At 39.2% G+C, this 21,231-nt stretch overlaps 1 protein-coding gene across 5 annotated transcripts in view; it reads right to left on the bottom strand.

The window, feature by feature from the left end:
- ATAD2 (ATPase family AAA domain containing 2) overlaps positions 1-21,231 on the bottom strand; it is a 94,168-nt gene that overhangs the window by 47,145 nt on the left and 25,792 nt on the right. For all 5 annotated transcript variants that reach the window (XM_038390812.2, XM_038390814.2, XM_038390809.2 and 2 more), the window contains exons 7-16: positions 20,495-20,608; positions 19,641-19,758; positions 18,770-18,880; positions 17,632-17,740; positions 17,237-17,352; positions 12,477-12,651; positions 11,420-11,508; positions 8,641-8,800; positions 3,126-3,216; positions 2,258-2,572 (exon numbers count right to left, since the gene is read on the bottom strand). In XM_038390812.2, the coding sequence (XP_038246740.1) occupies positions 2,258-2,572; positions 3,126-3,216; positions 8,641-8,800; positions 11,420-11,508; positions 12,477-12,651; positions 17,237-17,352; positions 17,632-17,740; positions 18,770-18,880; positions 19,641-19,758; positions 20,495-20,608 (1,398 nt within the window). The remainder of the gene's footprint in view (positions 1-2,257; positions 2,573-3,125; positions 3,217-8,640; positions 8,801-11,419; positions 11,509-12,476; positions 12,652-17,236; positions 17,353-17,631; positions 17,741-18,769; positions 18,881-19,640; positions 19,759-20,494; positions 20,609-21,231) is intronic.

The raw sequence follows: 21,231 nt of genomic DNA, 5'->3' as shown, positions 1-21,231 counted from the left end.
GCAGATATCTCCTCAGTCAGCTCCTTGAGTATTCTAGGATGCATTTCATCAGGCCCTGGTGATTTGAAGATATCTAACTTGTCTAAGTAATTTTTGACTTATTCTTTCCCTATTTTAGACTCTGATCCTACCTCTTCTTTTTCTTTGTTTTTTGGCCAGTGAAAGACTGCAGCACACATGAGGATCAGTGTAACAATGTGTCTAGTAGTGGTGCCCTAGACAGAGACTACTTTGATAAATAAATGTTTTAAATCCTATACATCAAGGCTAACCTTAAGAGTATCAATCTTTTTTTTTTTTAAATTGTAAGCAATGCACTCCTGTGTTAAAATATAATTTTAAAAATTTTATTTTAAAACATTTTCTAGAATATATATCTACATAGTTGTTCTAAACTTGTCATGTTTGGTACTATTGTGTTCGTGGATGAAAGAGCTTTTGAATGATACCCAATTTGGCCGATTTCCATGATACCATTATCAAAATTTCCACCAACCAGAGGACCTGGAGCTCGGAGGGCAGTGAGTACTGCCTTCCTCACTCCCCACCATACCACGAGGATGATGCTTGTATCTTTTTACAAATTAAATGTCACCTCTCTTACTTTTCGATCACTAATTTGCCCAAGGAATGCGATTTTACTACATCATGTTCCCAAACTAAATATATAAAAGTGCAAATATACAGCTGTTAGAACATCATGTTTATTCTCAAGAGGCACATATAGACTATGTGAGGAATGTCACTTATAATGCAAATACTAAATACAATTATAAATTGGATTATAAAATTCTCCAGGGTAAAAATTCTGTTGTTTCTATGCCTGAAAAGAGCCATGCATACTTGCAGACAAGTAGAACCTGTGCACTCTGCATAACATGAACTCTAATTCTGCAGGAGAGTGATGCTTAATAGCTCTGAAATGCAAGCTGTAGTGTAATTATTTGTTTTGTATTAAATTAGATATAAATCTTAATTGTGAAAAGTTTTACAGTTTACTTTAGTGCATTTGAAAGTTTGAAAAAAGCATACAATTCTGTACGCTCATATTCAAGTACAGCATATATGTTGTCAGGGGAAAACTGGAGGTTTTAGCTTCAGAAAAAAGGGCAGAAGAGGAGCTGAATATATGGCAGTTGGAAGGAAGGAATCTCCTCGCCCTTAACCGCTGGTGGGCAGAGGTTTGCACATGTCAAGACACGATTGCTAGCCATGACTGAAATCAGGACTATTAATTCTCAGTAAAGACAAAAGTTTTGAAGTTGTTCAGAGAGGGACTGGATGTTTAATTATAAAACAGTTAATGTTAAAAAGGTTTGGGGAAGGACATAAAATCCTCATACTTCAGGTTTTGTAACCAATCCCTACCCATTAGGGAGTATGAGGAGACTTTATCGGGCATCTAGATTATTCCACATCTGCCTACTGGGGGTTTCTTGCACCTTCTCTGAAGAATCTGGTGATGGCCGTTTTTGGAGACAAGCTACTATAGTAGATGAATCACAGGTCTGCTCTAGTATGGCAATTCCCATGTTCTCTGGGCTTTAGCATTAGCACACAGACGAATGAGTAGTTCACACCTCTCAGATCTATTATTTCATGCTATCTCAGGACAAAGGAATACAATTACAGTAGAACCTCAGTTATAAACACCTCAGGAGTGGAGGTTGTTCATAACTCTGAACAAAACGTTATGGTTGTTCTTTCAAAAGTTTACAACTGAACATTGACTTAATGCAGCTTTGAAACTTTATTAAGCATTTTTCTTCTGCAGCTTTCTTTTTCTTTTTTTTTTTTAATAGTTTAAGTTTAAACACAGTACTGTACTGTATTTGGTTGGGGTTTTTTGGTTTTTTTTTTTTGGTCTCTGTTGCTGCCAGATTGCGTACATCAGTTTCATATGAGGTGTGCGTTTGACTGGTCAACTCGTAACGCTGGTGTTCATAACTCTGAGGTTCAACTGTATGCACTATTTTACATATGGGATGTTCTTGTAAATGTAAGGTATGAAGTTAAGCCTAAATTTCTTTCAACAAAACTCTGTATCTGGGGTAGATTCTATGGCCACAGAACCATGGAAGACTCAGCACTCACAAATAACCAAAATTCTACTATCCAAAAGTCTACACGCACACAAAAATTGGGAAATGTAAATACATTTAGTGTGTTAACGTCACAAATTTAAAAAAAGCTTTTACCTTGACAGAAATATGCAAGAATTAAAAATAAAATAAAAAAATAATAGAGAGTGTTTTACCTGTCTTTTGTCCTTTTTTTATTCCAAGCTCCACATGTGGAAACACTCTTTGTAGGGCTCCTAAAATTCTGTGAAGTGTTTTTTCAAGCAGTGGTTTAGAAATGGCTGAGAGTGCTTGGCCAGGTGAAGTCACAGCTCTTTGAGAAGCTGGTATAGTCTTCTGCATAGCCACAACAAAATCCTTAGCTGTTATTTTAATAGAAGAGATATCCAACTGCAACTTCTCACTGCTAGTGTATATCTGAGGATAACGTCGGCGCAAAGCACACAAAGCAGCTTCAGAACATATGGACTTAATATCTGCACCACAATATCCTATAAACAAATAAGTGAAATTTAATTCTTTGTCTCAGACAACCAAAAAAGGTCTAGAAGCACCATATGCAAAGCTAGAGTATTTAACTATCTGGCCCAGCAGGAGATGAAGCCTAACAAAGGCAGCATGCTCAACCTTCTGGGAGAAAAAGGAAGGGATACAAGTACGAAATGCCTCATACTGTTATCGCCCAACTACTCTGCTGGTGGTCTTCTCTGCCTGTGCAAAGCCTCACTGAGGTAAGTGGGGCCCTGAGCAGACCCATTACAAGATTGGGTTCTTAGTGGCCTAGATGGACTTCTAAAAGAGAACTGCATCCAGCCCCCTTTGACAGAAGAATGGTGAAAGTGTGAGTGTGGTTAAAAAAAATGTCTATATTCATATAAAAAACAACCTCTAACAATTAGTGGATTGAAAAAAAAAAAATCAAAGTATTTTAAATTAAATAAGCTTAGTATTAAGCTTTTAGGTGAGAATTGTTATTTTTATATGTGCTAAACTATAAGTTAGTCACTTGTATTCTCTAATAACTCTTTCGGTTCTTAATCTTACCAACACATTTTTCTGCTAACTCTTCAAGAAATGTGTCCAATGGCTTAGGGGTCCAGTCTCTTGTGTGAATCTTGAGAATCTCTTTTCTAGCCTAGAAATAAAAAGAGAGCACATCCTGTTTTTCCCTGTAAAAATCTTTAGTTTAAAAATAGATGACAATATAATCACCTCTTTTCTTAAAAAGGAAATGTTGATATATTACTAGAATTTACTTTCCTAAAATAGCGAATGTTCTTTTCAACAAATTTAACATTTTAGATGCTTCTAAAATTGGACATATTTCTTTTCAGGTGTTCCTTTTAACAAGGAAAGCCACTGAAAGCTCCCAGGACAAAAAGTGAGTTTTCTTAAGTTTAAGCCTAATGATCTTGGAAGAATTCTCTCCACTTCTAGCTAAGGTTGGTAACGATATATTTTCCTAAGGAAAATTTCCCTAATTTATAGAATCACAAATTCAAGATGGGAGACCTGTTAGTTCAGCTACCTTCCCGGTGGACTGATTTAAAATCAAGGCAATATAAATGATTTTAATCAAGATGAAAGCCTTAATTTAAAATCATTAATTTTCATCAACTTTTCAATTTTTACTTCAGGGTTTTTGGTTTTTTTTCTTCTCTTAAAAGGAAAATAAGGTGCATTCTTCTTGCTTGATATAACCATTAAACCTGTTGATTTACAGCTAAATAGAGCCATTATACTAGATTTGGTACATCTTTTTGCTACCTAGAAGGGTACACTATAAACTATATACATTTATTTAAAGAACTATATAGCTTAATATTTTCAGTTTATTAATTGTACATTTTTAGTATGCTAAAAATGATGAACAATATATTGCCTATTTACTAGTACTATGCCATATTTATAAGGCTTGACCTCAAAAGTTAGATTTTTTTCCCCCCCATGATTTTTTTTTGTACAGCAAAAGCAGACTTTTATTCAGTTTTGGATAGTGGTTCATGGATTCAGCATATTTTTTATTTAAAATGTTTTAAGAGATAATAGGAAGTTTAGGCCTTAATATATTTTGTATTAAATTCATATTTCATTTTAAAACACATTTATTTTTAAAAACAAAGTGGCCTTGGCTTTATGTTTTAAATTTAGACTAACAGTAGCAGTTAAGACAAGTTTAATAATGGTAATAATTGCTATTATCTGGCCTAAACAACTGTCACTGAACCAGGAAACCTGCAAGGGGTGCTCTGTCCCCATTCGGTCTTCAAAAATTGAATCTCTAGCTAAATACAATGATTCCTGAAGTATTTCCTGGCATTCAGATTAATAAATTAGATTAAGGGTTGGTAGAATTCTTCCAGTGTGGCTCACATAAAATAGAAATTATATTTTAAGACCACCTCCTTTCCCATTCATAATCACACCATCTATGCAGGAACTATGGCAATTATTTTAAAGTAGTATTGATGTATTTTTACCAGTCTTTAACCCATTAACCTTTCTGGCCTTCTCAAAAACTGTCAGTCACAGTGTATTTTTTGCATAATCACAGGTTTCAGAGTAGCAGCCGTGTTAGTCTGTATTCGCAAAAAGAAAAGGAGTACTTGTGGTACCTTAGAGACTAACAAATTTATTAGAGCATAAGCTTTCGTGAGAAATGCATCCGATGAAGTGAGCTGTAGCTCACGAAAGCTTATGCTCTAATAAATTTGTTAGTCTCTAAGGTGCCACAAGTACTCCTTTTCTTTTTAGTGTATTTTTTGCTTTTCATTTCATATCCCTTCCTCTCCACTTTCTTCTCTTCTCCCCGCCCTTGCTTTGGGCGCATGTTTCTCTGTTACCTGGTCTTCCACTGCACATACTTCCTTCCTCCCAGTTTGGTTCCCCTCATCCCCTGGACATTCTTCTTCCAATGCTAGTTGGTAGCCTTTGTTTACTGTTGGCTGCATTTCCTTCTCCTCACAACCACAGTTAGTATAAGCAGATAAGCTAGCTCCTCCAATTTTGCTTCCAGTTATTTTCACAAGCCTCCAACATGCTCTTCACAATGAAAACCTTGGACACTTAAGGAAGCAGTTGGAAAGTAGGATGACAACCAGCACAATATAACTAGCCATCTCTGTGCAGAGAGCCAGTATCTGCTTCAATGACAACAGTCTGGGAACTGCCAAGTTAGATCAAAATGATTTTCAGTATGCAAACACTACTTTGCCTCTCACATCCTACTCACTTTATTCCTCTAAAAGTTTGTAGTCATTCAGTCAGCTTTATCTAGATCTGAAGTTCTCTCCTTCATAACAGAGATTCTTAACACATTAATAAAAGTACTAGCAGTTCAGATTTTTAGCTTGTATTCAACCTATTTTAAAAAAAACAAACCACACAATCCCTCTACCAGAAAGGGTCAAGATTATTCTAAATAGGTGAGGCATGCTTTTGTGTTATACGTTTTAGGGCACATTAACAGTACAGTATGTCAGTCCAACAGCCAGCTGGCCTAGTGATCAGGCAATGGCTCCACAGTTCTCTTCAGTCTGCTCATCCTGGAGGGAGCCCTGCTGGGTTGTATATCGTGGGCTACAGTTCCTTCTGTATGCCTCTCCCCCCCCCCTTGGGATTCTGACACGACAAAGGCAAGGGGATCCCAACCCAGGGCCCCAAAGGAGTGGTGCAGTGTCTGGATCTCTTGGTCCTCCCGAAGTTACGCTGCCTTACGGGTCACTTCCGACTGGGCTGTGGCTCCTCTGTCTGGGACATGGTCCCAGTCTTAGCAGTACAGTATCAGCACAGTCCACCAGGGAACAATGTCTCCTCCTTTGAGGCCTCTCTTGGGTTCCCAACTGCAAAATGGGATGGAGAATATGGATCACTGCTTACACAGTGGCCTTACTAATGCTGTAGTAACTCTTCCCAACAGTTCCCTGTGTCAGCCTCACTTCCTGGTACAGCCTGCAGCTCTTTCCCCCCCTTGTCTCTGGGCTCCCAATGCCCTTTTAAGCTGTTCCTTCAATGGCAGCATGCCTGGCAGCTGCTAAGGAATGTGGTCTTCCTTGCCTAGTACTGACCCATGCCTTGCTCTAGGTTAGTATGGGGTCTGTAAACCCCATCATACAGTGAAAGTTGGTTTCAATCTCAAGTGTCATTTACTTTAAAATGATTTTTACCAATATTGATGTTTGCTCTAAAAGATCTTAACAGACCATTTCCCTGGGAGTTATGCTTTACTAAGACAAAATTCAATGCCAATGTTCACAATGCCATAGAACCCTAAGTGGCCCAGACGGCTCTGCTCCATAGAATAAATGGGTCACCAGTCCCTTTTTAAAAAGGTGGTAACACAGAGAGAAGTAGAAATACAGTAAGAGGAAGATAGCGTTTCCACATGCCTCAGTTGGTAGACCTGTAGGCACGTGCATCAGGAAAGTAGAGGTCAGACTGACGTACAATTAGGACAAGGCCTTCAGGCCTTTCATAGCATGTGGAGGGAAGAATTTGGATTATAGATCTTTGGAACTAGCCATCTACTTCTACAGTGTCAAGCTATCCCCAAATTTATTATAGTGCAACTCACGTTTCCTTAATTTTTATTTTATATTAAACAGAGAAGACCCTCAGCTTAAAAAGTTTTTGACATCAAGGAGAGAAGGACTAGCTATTCTGAGTTATTTCATATTTACTATTTCAATTCTACTTTTGATTAAACAGCAAGAAACATTTTCAACAAATGGAACAAAATTTAAAGCTCTTCAGCCCAGCTGAGTTTGAATGTTGCAAAAGCCCAATTTAAGTATGTAAGAGAACAGGCATTGAGAATCTACCAACAAAACTAACGTTACATAGCCAACTTTAATCCAATAATGCCAATAGGTCCCTAATCGTTTCTGTGTTGAATTGAGCTAACCTGCACCTCTTTTCTTAGGTTTTAATAATTTTAGTATGATTAGAATATCGTCACTAGGTACCAGGATTAAATATTTTATTTTTAAGGATATTTTTTATTTTTAAGTATTTTACAGTAGCTAGAAATTATAGAGGGGTAAGGTTAGGGTTAGAACAGTGCTGACAGCATGGCTGCAGGAGCTCCAAACACTGCCAGTGATCCTGCAGGTGGCTGCCTGCATGGACATGGAGCCCAAGGTACAGTGTGGAAGCAGAAACTCCAAGCCAGGACTGAAAGGAGGATGATGAACACTCAGCTGTGGGATTCTACTGAACCATTCCCATCTGGGGATGGCTCCCACATTACTGGCTAGTGGGTGAGTGAGTGGGGCTACAACAGTGGAGCTGCAGAGGGTTCTTTGCATGGCTGTGGGATTGGCAACAACTAGTTCCTACAGGTGTGAGAAATGCTGCGATCCTGGTGAGACACAGCAGAGACCCTGGGCCTGGGCTGTGAGGAGGAAGATAAATCCCCGGCTTCAGGGGAAGCCACCCCACTGCTGAATGGCTCTGTCCCCAGCCAAGAGCCATTCAGCAGTGGGTGGCCTCCCCATGTGACTGGAGGCTCATTCTCCTGGCCAGGGTTTCTCTGCTCTGCCACACCAAGATTGCAGCCTTCCCTGCACCTTCTGCCTGTCACTAGCTGTGCAAGAAGCCCTCTGCAACCCTGCTGTTATGGGAGTGTGGCTGTGACAATGGAGCTGCAGAGGGCTCTCCGCACCTGCAGAAATCTAGTGTCACTGGCCCTGCAGCAGTGCAAGGAGGGTCGGGGGAGTTGCACTCCCACTGACTGCCACCAGTCAATATTTTTTACTGACATACATCAATTACAATAAAATGCTGCCAAGCCTAAACAGAATGTTAATGATGAATTCAAATGTAAGGCACTGATACATCGTAGCACTTTAAGCACGGCGCCCAACTTTATCATGCGACTATTCACACACCTAAAAGATAAACGTGTGCTTAAATACATTACTCGATGGGGATTTAAAATACACACCCTCCCCCTCAAAACAGCAGAAATGACATCCATATCAAAACACAAACTTCAGATTAAAACGAGTCTAGTGGGGTTGCCCACCACCCAGATGTAAACACCACAAAAGTTAATTTTTCACAAAGGCAACTTTGAGCCAGGCTAACATCAGAAGTTTTAAGTAAGCTGGAGCACATTTAAAAGATTAATCCAAGGGTGGCTCATAATTAAATGTAGTTATCTGTCATGTATACCATTCTCTCATTTTCAGGTTCTCTCTGCTGTATACGCTGCCATATTTTACAGCTAATTGCAGGCTACTGTAATTGCATCATTAAGTGTCATTATTTGGGGACATTCAACTTTTCTGCGTGGTCAGAGTGGAACTAGTGCTCCCACAAGTTTACATCAAGTAAAATTGATGATCAATGAAAGGGTTTTGTACAAGTGGTGTTTTCAGTACCCTACCTACACTCCACAAGAAACAATTACCTCACCTCTTTATCACTCAAGTAGTAAAGCACAGAATCCCAACTTCACCATTCCCAAACATCCTTCATTTCTCCACAATACATGGTGGCTTATGCTATAAAGAAGTAATTTGACACCTTATTGTTAAGGTTGAATCAAAGATTTTACCTCTTTATCTGGCAAGGTGAAAAGGAATTCTCTGTCAAAACGTCCAGGTCTTCGTAAAGCAGGATCTATTGAATCCAGTCTGTTGGTAGCTCCAATTACCACAATCTCTCCTCTGCTATCCAAGCCATCCATAAGTGCCAGTAGCGTAGATACAATAGAACTGATAGAGAAATGCTTTTATTCACTCAGTTTACTAAGCTTATGTTACATTGAGCGTGACCCCTCTTCCCAAGTTTCAATCAAGAAAGGAAAAGCTTTTGATGCTGGAATTATTTTTTGGTCAGTAAAAGAGCCTTTTATGAAGTTCTGTGCAGAACATTTCCTCTCCCCCCGCCCCCGAGATAAGCAAACAAAGACCAAAAGCACACCATGATTGAATCAAAAAGTCTTGAACAAGCCTTTTTGAATCCAAAAGGTAAAGATTGTACTTGCAATCTAAGTAACAAGAGGATACCTACCCCAAAGAGGGCATGTCTGTACAGAATCTACCACAATACAAATAGAGCCTCTAGGCACTACTCAATACAATAGTATTACTTGTAATAAACATACTATGGTTAAGCCTAAACTTATACAGCAGGGAATCCCAAGTTATGCAAATATCGCTCTCTGAGCTCTGAAGGGTTAAAATCCATTGCTGACGTAATAACCTGGTATATGGATTAGTGTACAGGCCCAAAGTCCAGGTTTAGTCAAGAGGTCAGAGGCCTAGCAATAGCTAAGAGAAGGCAGAATAACCAAAGATAACCTTGCTTTTGCTAAGATATGCCTGGTCAGCAAAATACCAGATGTTGGGGGTAATAACCATGTCTTATTCAAAATTGCAAATAGAACAAAGAAGCCCCGTTTCTGTTGTGTTAGTTTTTTCTGTAGGGACATGTTCTTCCCACACATCCAACCTTGAGTTTATGAAAGGTTCAAGCATGTCAGTATAAGATATGGCCTCCTCCCACCTCCCTTTCCCAGGGACCAATGCCTGCCTTAAAACACAAATGAACAACTTGAAAGACAATCTTTATTGCCATATACTTTCACTGTTTCTTTGCTTTTACCCCTAGATATGTATCTGTTGGACAATCAAAAGGAGCTACTTCATTCCTTTGGACCCCAAATCAGAATTCAACATATATATTTTATACTAATACATTTATTAAAATACTAATTAAATGTTAAATTGTTAACTTGAAACCATGAGCGGAGACATTATGTAACCTTTGACCATTGGCTACTGTGTATCATGTCTTGCGGCTAGACCTATCCAGGAAAGTGGGACTGCCTACCCTGTCACTCTCCCCCGCCCATGGAAAATCCATATATTCCATTGTAATCAATTAATTGACAGCATCTCTGAGCCCAATAAGCAAGGTGACACTCTGTCAGCGCTGTACGTAATAAACTCCTGTGCTTGAACTCTACACGGTGTGGATTTATGTCCTTCAAGCTCTCTTCTATTTATTGCTGTGCTGGCCTGTATGTCATTCATTGTTATTTTTTAATGTTATTCATTTTCATACTGGCCCAAAGTTTCAATGTATTGCCAATTTCTGTACTAAAAGTGCCAAATGGTAAAGTTGTTGCAGGAAAGCTAGAGATGTTGACAGCTGGAGCTTTTGGCACTCCAGAAGACCTGGGGCTTGTTTACAGTTAAAAAGCTGTAGCGCTTCAGTGTAGACACTACCTACGCTAACAGGAGCTTCTCCCGTCAGTGTAGGTAATCCACCTCCAAGAGAGGTGGCTGCTAGGTAAACAGAAGAATTCTTCCTAGTGCCATCTATACCAGGTGTTAGATTGTTACAGCTACAGCTCTCAGGCGTGTGGATTTTTCACTATACCAAACTAGAATGCTAGTGCAGACTTGACTCTGGTGGTGGTTTTTTTTAGCAGCAACCAGGAGGCAGCTGATTCTCAGTGCTATGGTGAAGATATACCACCTCCTTTGGATTGGGGGACATACAACTTCAGATGTGGGGGATGTAGGACTGAACTTCTCACAACTACCTCAGCAAGCTCTGACAGTAACTTCATGCTACCACAAAATACACCCAAGGCAAAGTACATTAACTTGATGGTTTTTGGACTTCAGAAGATGACACCCTAAGAGGATGAATGGAAGCAAGTCACACTTCTCTCAGAGTTATGGTTTCAGGCTGCATACCAAGACAGCAGACATAACTGCACTGGTTCACACTTGGTTCTCATTTGAAGGTTCTCATTGCAACCATAAAGGCTAAAGACCTTTGTTTTAAAATGAAGTTTTGGATATTGCAACACAATTATAAGGAAAAAAGGAGTACTTGTGGCACCTTGGAGACTAACAAAATTTATTTATTTAACAATTATAAGGCAGATTCAAAGAGAATTTTGCAGTTCAAAGGACAACAGCTGATTATATATTTTATATATATATGGCCCTGATGATGATATTGCTTGAAAAGAGTTAAATCCACAAGGAAAGCAAACTGACAGACTGGAAATATAATTTCATTTGGAGGGCTGTACAAACAAACAAACATAGGAGTCTGTCAGAGAAACTAAATTACAAAAAATTAAAACACCACACTGAGCTTGGTATCACTACAAGATCTAAATTACTTGCAACTTAATACTAAAGTTTAAAGAGGCCTCCTAATGCTGATGCCCATATATCTATCTATCTATCACAAACACACATATATACACACACAAATAAAAGACTACTAACACTACAGCCTCCCCCTCTTTCAAGGCTCAAGCAGATTTTAACTCTCTTCTATTTTTTAAAATATAAAAAGTGTAATACCTGTGAATTTGATCTTGTCTACTGGATCGTACAGGAGCCAAACCATCTATCTCATCAAAGAAAATAATTGAAGGACGCATCTGATAGGCCTAAAAGGAAAAGTGCAGACTAAGGAGTATTGAAACCATAATATATGTAAAAAATAATGCACCCAAAAAACTACATTAGAAGAACATTAAGCACTCAAAAGTTAAGAAATGCCAGAATTAATGCCACACAGATTCCTGGACTTAATGTACTATTCAAAAAATCCCCCAAAAAACAAACAAAAAAACCCCCTACCCTTAAAAAACAAGTTCTATCATGTACAACCATATCGACCCTCCTACCCCACACGGGTCATCAGGAAGGTTCAAGCCTTTATAGCCACAGTACCAACCTCTACTACTTGAGGTAACTGAGTAACTGGTAGCAATAGTAGGCAGTTATTTTCTATATGGACCAGCCACTATGAGCAGATGAGACACACCCTTTGCCAGTCAGTTCACAGCTATTTGCTGATAAGAGAGAAAAATGTAGACACACATGACTCCAGGGGTTCAGCACCAGGTCCTGGAGGTGAGCATGCCCTAGTAGATATAGGCCTGTCAGACCCATATTCTCAGACTGTGTCCTTCTCCCTTTGCTCCACATCCATACCATCCCAGCTCCTGCAACCCCCTCTGCACCTTTTTATATCCTCCCCATGCACTGCCAAATTTCAAGCATCTCACCAAAGCATGGAGGCACTAAAGCTTCTCTATGAAACACTTGTAAGACTATTATATTTTATTTATATAAATAAAATAAAAATAAAATAAAGGCAAAAATATATTTCCTCCCCATCTTACCCTAATCATGTTCCCTGAAACATCTGGACAATTTTTACTATAACTTCTAAAAAATTCAGAAGGCACCATCATGTAAAATTTCAGCCCCAAGAGTTAAAGTCTTGCAAAGTTATAAGCAAGTGAAAACAGAGTTTTATAATAGAAAGTGTTCGGCAACCTTAACTACAGATATTAATACCAACTCCACATAGAATAAAAAAAAGTGTATAGTCTAATTCTAATATTACCTGATCAAATAATAAACGAAGCTGTCGTTCAGATTCTCCCACCCATTTACTGAGGCAATCAGCGCCTTTTCTCATAAAGAAGGCTACTCTTCTATCACCCTGACTGCATTCATTAGCAAGTGCCCTAGCAACAAGGGTCTTTCCAGTACCAGGTGGACCGTAGAATAGACAACCCCTGTAAAATACAAGAGGTCCCATGTTTCAGTTGTGATACATTAGAAAGGAACAGTACCTATTCCAAAAAGCTTTAGGTCTAAGACAACAAAACAGCAATATATGAAGGTTGATGGGGGGAGGGGGAGAAGAGAATAGAGAAGGGGACATAACAGATTAAAAATCAAAATATATGTACAAATTTGATATACATATATACAATTTTATTTAACAAAAATATATTCATGTATTTTGTTAGATACACAGATTTAAAGTCTTGAAGGGATTACTATGATCTAAGTCTAACCTCCTGCATAATAAAGGCCATAGAATTTCACCCAGTGAAGAGAAGGAGAGATTAGTTACCTGATAATAGCTTGAGTTCTTTGAGATGTTTTGTCCAGACCACAGGACGTGTGCGCGCCTGTATGCTCTCAATGGGAGACTGCAAAGTAGCATCTGCGCAACCATAACTTTGCAGAACAACACCTTGTGCTCCAAATGAGGGCATATAGGGAGGACCGAGCTTGCCGCCACTCAGTTCCTTCTCGACCATGAAGCCAGAACTCCATAACACAAGGAAAGGAGAATGGCAAGTGGAGCACCACAGAGACAAAACATCTTGAAGAACTCAAGTTACTGTAAACTAAGTAATCTCTACTATTTCTTATATATGTCCCTATGGGTGCTCCACCATAGTAGACTCCCAAGGATTAACTTAATGAGAAGGTGTGTGCTGAGGGTGCAAGTCCAGGACAGTTTGAAAGACTACATTGCCAAAGGCAGCATCATCTCTGGAAGCAGCTATGGTAGTGTAATGTTTAGCAAATGAATGGATAGAAGACCAATTACCAGAACTGCAGATTTCTACTGTCGCAACGTCCTTCATTAGAGCTATAGATGTGGACTAGAGCTCTGGTGGAACGTGCTGTTACTTTGTGAGGAGACTGCTCCCCAGCATTTTCATAACAACTCAAGATGCAACACGAAACCCACTTCGATACTCTTTGCATTGAAATCTGTTGGCCCTTCATCCTATCTACAATTGATACAAATAGCCTGGAAGATGCCCGGAACCGTTTAGTCCTATACAGATAGGAGGCAAGGGCACTTCTGACATCCATGCATGAAAACTTTATTCTTCTCTGGGTACATGAAAGACAGACAGATGGAAAGAGGATATAGCATAATTGTCTTTGTAGAAGATGGTGTACAGTGGGTCCATCAGGAGTGCTCCCAGCTCCCCCATCTGTCTCACTAAGGTGATAGCAGTAAGGAATTAAGTTTTGAGAACATGGTGGAAGAGGGTTGCAGGTCACCATTGGTTTGAATGGGGGTTTCTCCTCAAGGTGTTTAGAACAAGGTTGAGGTTGCACTGGTGGGCTGAGTGTCGAATGGGAAGAAACAAGTTGCATAGGCCCGTAAGAAATCTGGTTGTTGTAGTGTGGGCAAAAACTGAGAAGCCCTGGATGGGTGAGAAGGCGGCTGTGAGGGTGATCACATGCATCCTGAGAGTTCACTGAGAAACCCTGTTTTTTAATTCTAATAGGCAGTCCAGGATCTTAGAAAGCAGAACTCATGAGGCTCGAGACGGATGGAGGGAGCACCAGGATTGGAAGCGCTTCCACCCTTAGAGGTAGGTCTTGCAAGTACTGGGCTTCCTGTTGAATTAAAAATACTGACTCAACTCAATCCAAACAGATTAATTCCAAGCTTGAGAGCCACTGAGGGGCCATACCTTCATATTCAGAGAGGAGGGGTTTGGATGGGTGAGGGTTCCCGAGTTCTGTATCAGGAGGTTCTTGTTGATAAGATGTCTGAGGGGTTATGCCTCCATGAAATTCAGGAGGTTTGACTCCCATACCTGTCTAAGCATGGAATATAAAGATATGCCAAGAAGGAATGAGAGCTATCTTGAGAAGGGTCTTGAGGATCAGTGGTACACGTGAGTAAGCATAAAGGATACAGAGACATGGTGTAATCAGGCCATCCCTGAGTGAGTTGCAGTACCACAGTGATTGTGGTGTCATCTCCCCTTTCAGAGGTATGGTGAGATGCTGATACTAGGGCACAGATAGTAGCCCTGTGTCTCTCACAGTGCTGCAAGGTGTTAGATGGTGCCAACAACAGCGGTAGTTGCTCTGGTGGTAGGCGTCTCTGAATGGGGTTTCTTTCCTGTACTGATTCGATACAATCAGAGGGACAAAAGGTCTCCCAACAGTGGGTCTTACAGGGTGATATACCTCTCCAAACGAGGAAATGAAGAAAAGTTGTATATTTCTTCCGCTTTAGTTTTGTTTGTTGCAGATGAGGCAGCAAGGGCTGTAGAGACTGTTGGGGAAGGGGATGCAGGGGAAGAAGACCTCTCTGGAACTATGGCATGGTCCACTAATAAGAGCTTAAATCTAGTCTCCCTGTCTTTCTTAGATCTGCATTTGAAACCCTGACAGACCTTGCATTCAGAAGGGTTGTGGGAGTCTCCCAAACAGTGAAGGCAGGTGGAGTGTCCACTACAGAGTGGAAAAGACCTGTGGCAAGTCTCAAAGGTCTGAAATCCTGGATCATAACAAATAGTGCTCTGACGTAAACAAAAAATCCCTCTTCTACCAACACAAGTGTTCTATAAAGTAAATAGGTACTGAATGAAAATAAATAATGAAAAAAATTTCTAAAACAAAAACAAAATAAAGAATTCACACAGTGAAGGCAAGAAGCTGAATACAGCAGACTGCTGAAGCCGCATGCAATTGAGGAGGAACTGAGTGGCAGTGGGCTAGCATCTTCCTATATGTCCTTGTTCGGAGCAAAGCGCTGCATTGCACAAGGGCAGGTCCACAGATACTACTCTGCAGACTCTGATTGAGAGTGCACGGGCATGTGCACATCCTACAGTGGAGTACCCACAGGACACACTCCAAGAATTATTCTTTCCTAATATGTGAGTGAACATTTTTTAGTTCAATAACTTATGATTGAACTAGATCATATCTTTTATAAAAGCATTCAAATCTTCATTTAAAGACTCCAACTGATGACGAATTAACCCACTTCTCTTGGTAAGCTGTGCCAATGGTTGATTATGCTCACTGTTAGGTTCCATCTTATTTCCAATTTGACATTTTCTATCATGAAAAAATGAAAGTCTTAAGACAGGTCAGAAACTGAAGAGATTATATATAGACATGGTTTCTTGAGAAAAAGTCTAACAGCCATTTGTTTCCAGCAGTGGTGGGCAACCTGCGGCCTGCATGCGGCCCATCAGGGTAATCTGATTGTGGGCCGCGAGACATTTTGCAGACTTTGACCATCCACAGGCATGGCCTCCCGCAGCTCCCAGTGGCCACAGTCCCAATGGCCTATCAATACAAATGATATTATGTGTATTAGAATAGCTAATAGAGGCCCCACCTGAGATTAGGGCTCCATTGTGTAAGGCACTGTTCATACACACAGTAGAGACAGTTCTTGCTCCAAAGAGATTACAACCTCATTAGATACGGGGGGGTGGGGGGTGAAGTTAGAGGAAGTATTATTAGCCTAGAATAAGTGACTTGACCATGAGCAGGATATGCCGAACATTCAGTCCAACCCCATAAATCAGATCCAGATTGATTCAGTTTGAGGCCCTTGTTTTCAAAGAATTACAACTTGGTAATAAAATGTTTAATTCTTCCTCCCCTAAAAGACTTAAATTTCCAGGTTCTGATTCCAGAATCTGCTGACAGTTATATGAGGAGGAGGTCTGAAGGTGACCAAAAAAGCCCAACAGATTTCTAGATACTTTTAGAAGTTTTAGAGTTGGCAGTTAAGTCATTTTAAAGAGACATTCAAGAACAAAACAAAACAACAAAAACCCAAAACACACATTTGAGGTTTTTAAAAATTGTGTGTGATACTGTAGACTAAGTTATATTGTGGTAGGTTTTCATGCATTTCATTCAGCAAGTGGGTTTTTTTTTTCCATTTCAATTTATTGACATTGTTTCCTGTACAAAGTAGTAACACTATATAAAAGTGGCTCCTTCTTAAATCACATCTGTTCACAGAATTTGTCTAAAATCATATCCCAGTATTTCAGAATTATGGAACACTTACTACTATATCTTACTATCTAAAAGTAGTCACCTTTTACTGCATACCAGCTAGCAATGCATACAGCTCTCAGAGGGGAAGCCAACATTTTTATTTTGTTCCATGGATAAACAATATTGCTAGTATTCCAATTGCAGTTTCTTCAGCACTGACTTGCAGATGTCAGAAAAGTTTGCAGAGCTGGTAGCTAGAAAGTCCCTCTTCACTTGTAAACTAATCAAATTGTATATGAAATATAAAACTCAGATAGTAAAAATGCCATTTTTACCGGGTCACTTTTCAGAGTATACCTTTACCTTAAAGGCCAGATACTATGTCTCTGGTTTTGGCTAGGCACTATATTAATCTTGAAACTCTACATTCTGGGTTTTCTCCGTTTAAAGTCTTTGTCTTTTACTGTTACTTTGATAAAGTTTGCACATAAATGCTTTAGGACATGAAAAAGATACTTAAAATGCAATATTCTTCTGTAAACAAGAGCATGAGTTTTCAAGTTGCAATACATGTCACATTACCTTGGAGGCTGAATTCTGAATCTCTCAAATACTTCTGGGTAAAGCAACGGAAAAACCACCATCTCTTTTAAAGCTGAAATATGGCTAGATAGTCCACCCACGCTATCAAATCGTACCTAATTCAGAGAGAATTAAAACAAAACAAGTCACGTATTTCAAACATGGTTCAAATCGGGCAGGGTCAACAGCACAACTATACTAAGCATATAATATAGAAAACTTCATATGCAACTACAAAAGAAAACGTACTTGGCAATCATGGCAATTTCGGAACATGTTAAGGGGAGGCTTATGTGCAACGGTAGCGGTAAAACAGATTGTTAACTTTATACAGTTTTTCCACAACTCTCTTTCAAGCAGTGGGTAACTGACAGTATTTGAGACAAAATACTTACTGAAAAATCTATTTGCATTGGATCAACATCAGCCAGGCTTGCTCCAATTTTCATCCGATCCTTGTGAACTCCTTTTAATTCGTCTTTCCGAAAGTTTAGTGGAAGGCATCTGATTTGAAAGTCAAGGAAATTGGGAGACAGACACGACACTAAAGTAAGATATAACCAGATTTTTCTTGGCAAATTATACAAATTTATGATAAGCACCCTTGCACTACCAAATCCCTCAACTGAATTAAGTTCCAGTGTCCAAATATGAACAAAAGAAGAAGAGGGTCAGTTATCCTAAATACCACCAACTTCCTTGGGGTGCCTACAGATTTGTGCTTCTACATACTTGGGCACTTTTGAAAATCCCACCCCAAGGAAGTTTGGCGGTATCTGGAATAATTAACCTTCTCCCTTTGTTCGCTTTTGGACATTGTGAATTTTCATCCTTAAAACTAAGCTGTCACAGATTGGCTATTTCTATACTCCGAATTGGAACAGCAACATGATAGGTTCGTTGTTTCAATGTTTTCTGTGAATTCACATGTCCTTTGGATCAGGCCTGCAGTTGCTGCACCATCCCAAGTTTGTTGTGTAACAATGGACCTAAATTCTGTAGCAAATCCCCCAAAATTTATGTTGCATGCTAGCTCTGTGGCAGACTGAAGAATCTAATGCACACAACAATACACAATTTTCATTAAAGTAACACCATTCTACTTGGACATCGCACCTGAGATCTGCCTGAAAAATCTGTACCTATGATGGTTAGAAACAGTATTTAAATAATTTTAAAAAATAATGTTTGATTTTTTTTAAGGTTTACTTTTGCATTTTACAGTACAGTATCACTGTTTCTCCCTTGCTAAAAACACCCTTGTAAACAGGGCAGCAGCAGCATTGTATAAACTACAAAATAACTTAAATTCAGTACATGCTATGTAAGAGGTTCTTTAAAAAACAAATCCAGTTTCCGATAGTCAATTCCAAAAGTCAAAAATTGAGTCAAATATACCAAATATATTTGACTACAAGTTGTCACAATGCAGAGAATCTGCAGTATAAGAATTAAGAGACTAACATTTTACATATGTGAAGATGCCATTTCTCCCAAAAGCGCGAAAGGGAGAAGCTACGCAATTACACTTACCGGCTTAATGCTCTGTTACGACTGCATTTCCTATGCCTTTCAAAGCGTTGCTCATCATCAGATGAAGAGGAGGAAGATGTGGAATCACTGTTATGGATTGCATGCTTTCGTCTGTATTATAATAAAAATGTTTAAAGAAAAACAGTAACAAATTTAAATATGTGCTCACTCTGAAAAGCTAACGGTCAAGTTATTAACTGTTCATTCCAAATTCCACCTCAGAATTTACATAGGGTAAAGATCCATTAGGTTATCTAGTCCATTCCCTGTAAATGTAGGATTGATTCCCTACTTGTTATTTCTCCCCCGCCCCAGAGAAGGAAGGGAGAGAGAGAGAGAGAGAGAGAGAATAGGAATCCTCACTGGACCAGAACTGTTTAAGTAAACATTTAACCTTTTTTGTATATAAACACATGAAATTACATGGCCAAGATTTCAAATGCAACTACTGATTTTGGTTACTCAAATTGACATTTAAAACAGTGGTGGGCAACCTGCGGCCCATCAGGGTAATCCGATTGTGGGCTAGGAGACATTTTGCTGACGTTGACCATCCGCAGGCACGGCACCCCCACAGCTCTCAGTGGCCACGGTTTGCCATTCCCGGCTAAAGGCTAGATTTACTTATAAATTCTCAGAAAAATTAATTCTATACCCAAGAGCAATGCTGCAAATTTGAGGAAGATAGACTGTATCTTTCATATGTAACAGAGGTTGAATCCTTGCTTTACGTGCAAAATGGAAACCAACCTTAACAGAGTCATAGCGCCTCCATAATTACTACTCTTCTGAAAGTCATTGTAAGCAACATTCCATGATGTGACTACTGCCAATATGGATAAATGAGAACGATCACCACCCATATACCAACCTGTTAATCCTTTTACAGTAGGGACTTCGTGGTCCTGCAGGGCTAAAAGGATATCTGCGTCTCACAGGAGAGGATGGACCAGTATAAAATAGGTTGGGCTTTCTTTGGTGCCTTGGCTCTATTAAAAGCAAAAAGTTTAATTTAAGATAGTTCTAGTAGATCTTTTAATCAGAGTAAACAACACAAAGAGGAGGGAACAAGTGAAATATTATCGGACAGATGAAAGTCATAACTTGGAATTACATTGCTTTTGTCAATGCATGCCAAATTTGTTTAGATTTAAGAAAAGTCATGAAAAACTTAATGGTTTTCAACTGCTTTTTAAATGCAACACTGAAAACTGATTGGCAAGTCATTTGTATTTGTTATTGTTCCTTCAGGACTATTTAGGGTGACTTTCTTAATGAAGATTTTAGATCAAGATCAGGAAACAGCAGGCATATGTAGAATTCATTTGTAATTTATTAGAAGTTTATTTTATAAAGTTGAAGAGTAATCGTGTTGTAAACTGGAAATAACTAAATATATAGGTTGAATTATGCAGTGATCTTAAACCACAAGATCTTTTGTAGGTTAACATCATGGAAGCTAATACTGAACAGATAATGCAGTATTTAAATCCTTTTGGGACATACCGGTGTATCACAAAATTAAAGGACACAGAGTGGTGTGCTACTAGCCTGTTGAGTGCAAAACAGTGGAGAAGATGCAGGGGAGAATAAAAGAGGCCAGATAGCTCTGAAAAAAGGAGAGAAAGCTAAGAAAATGAAAGTTTGTTTTGCCAAAGATGGTGTTTATGTAGCCTCTAATCACAGACAAGAAACAAGGCCAACAGAAAGATCTATACAACCTACTTTCCAATGGGGCTTGGTAACGTACAACAGTTTTCCTCTGTCTAAGGTCATAGCGCTTTTGATTATCTTCTCCATCCTCATCTTCCTGGTCTTCAGCTTCTTCTTCAGAAGACTCTATAATTATAAATTACACTTACCCTTAGTTCAACGGAAAACAATATGGTACATATACCATGAATACCACCAACATTCATAATAAACCTAGCTAACTGATATAATAGAAACGCCCTCTATATTCTGCAATGTTAAGGTTCAGAAAACCTTTCTGTTTAAAAGATGAGTCTTCCAAGTGCTCTAAAATCCTCATGCTTATTCAGATTGCATTGAAATTTGGTGTGCCTCATGGGAGTGCCGGGTAGAGTTAGCGATGTAAATATGGGGTCATTTGAGCACAGGGTTCCCAAGATGCAATTTTTGGTGGGAAGCTGTATTTCTTAAGGTTGAAAGACTCTACCAACTTTTTTTTGCACATGCCTGGTTGTCAAACAAGGCTCTGATCGTCGCCCAAATGGTCTCAATCATTTGATTGTTATTCCAGAGAGTGCATGGTACTACCTCCCTCTTTGGGGAAGCAACACTGAAAATGTTAAGGAAAGGTTTTAGCTCTCTAATTTAGTATGTGCTAAACATGCATTACATGGACATGTGCAGAAAGACTATGCAAGAGAATTTCCAGCCAGATAGTTTCACTTGACCTGGGGGGCTCAAGGGGACATGCTGTGGCCATGAAATCTGAA

Source organism: Dermochelys coriacea, chromosome 2, assembly GCF_009764565.3.
Source record: "Dermochelys coriacea isolate rDerCor1 chromosome 2, rDerCor1.pri.v4, whole genome shotgun sequence".
Taxonomy (NCBI): Eukaryota; Metazoa; Chordata; order Testudines; family Dermochelyidae; genus Dermochelys; species Dermochelys coriacea.
This window is presented reverse-complemented; position numbering and strand designations above follow the sequence as displayed.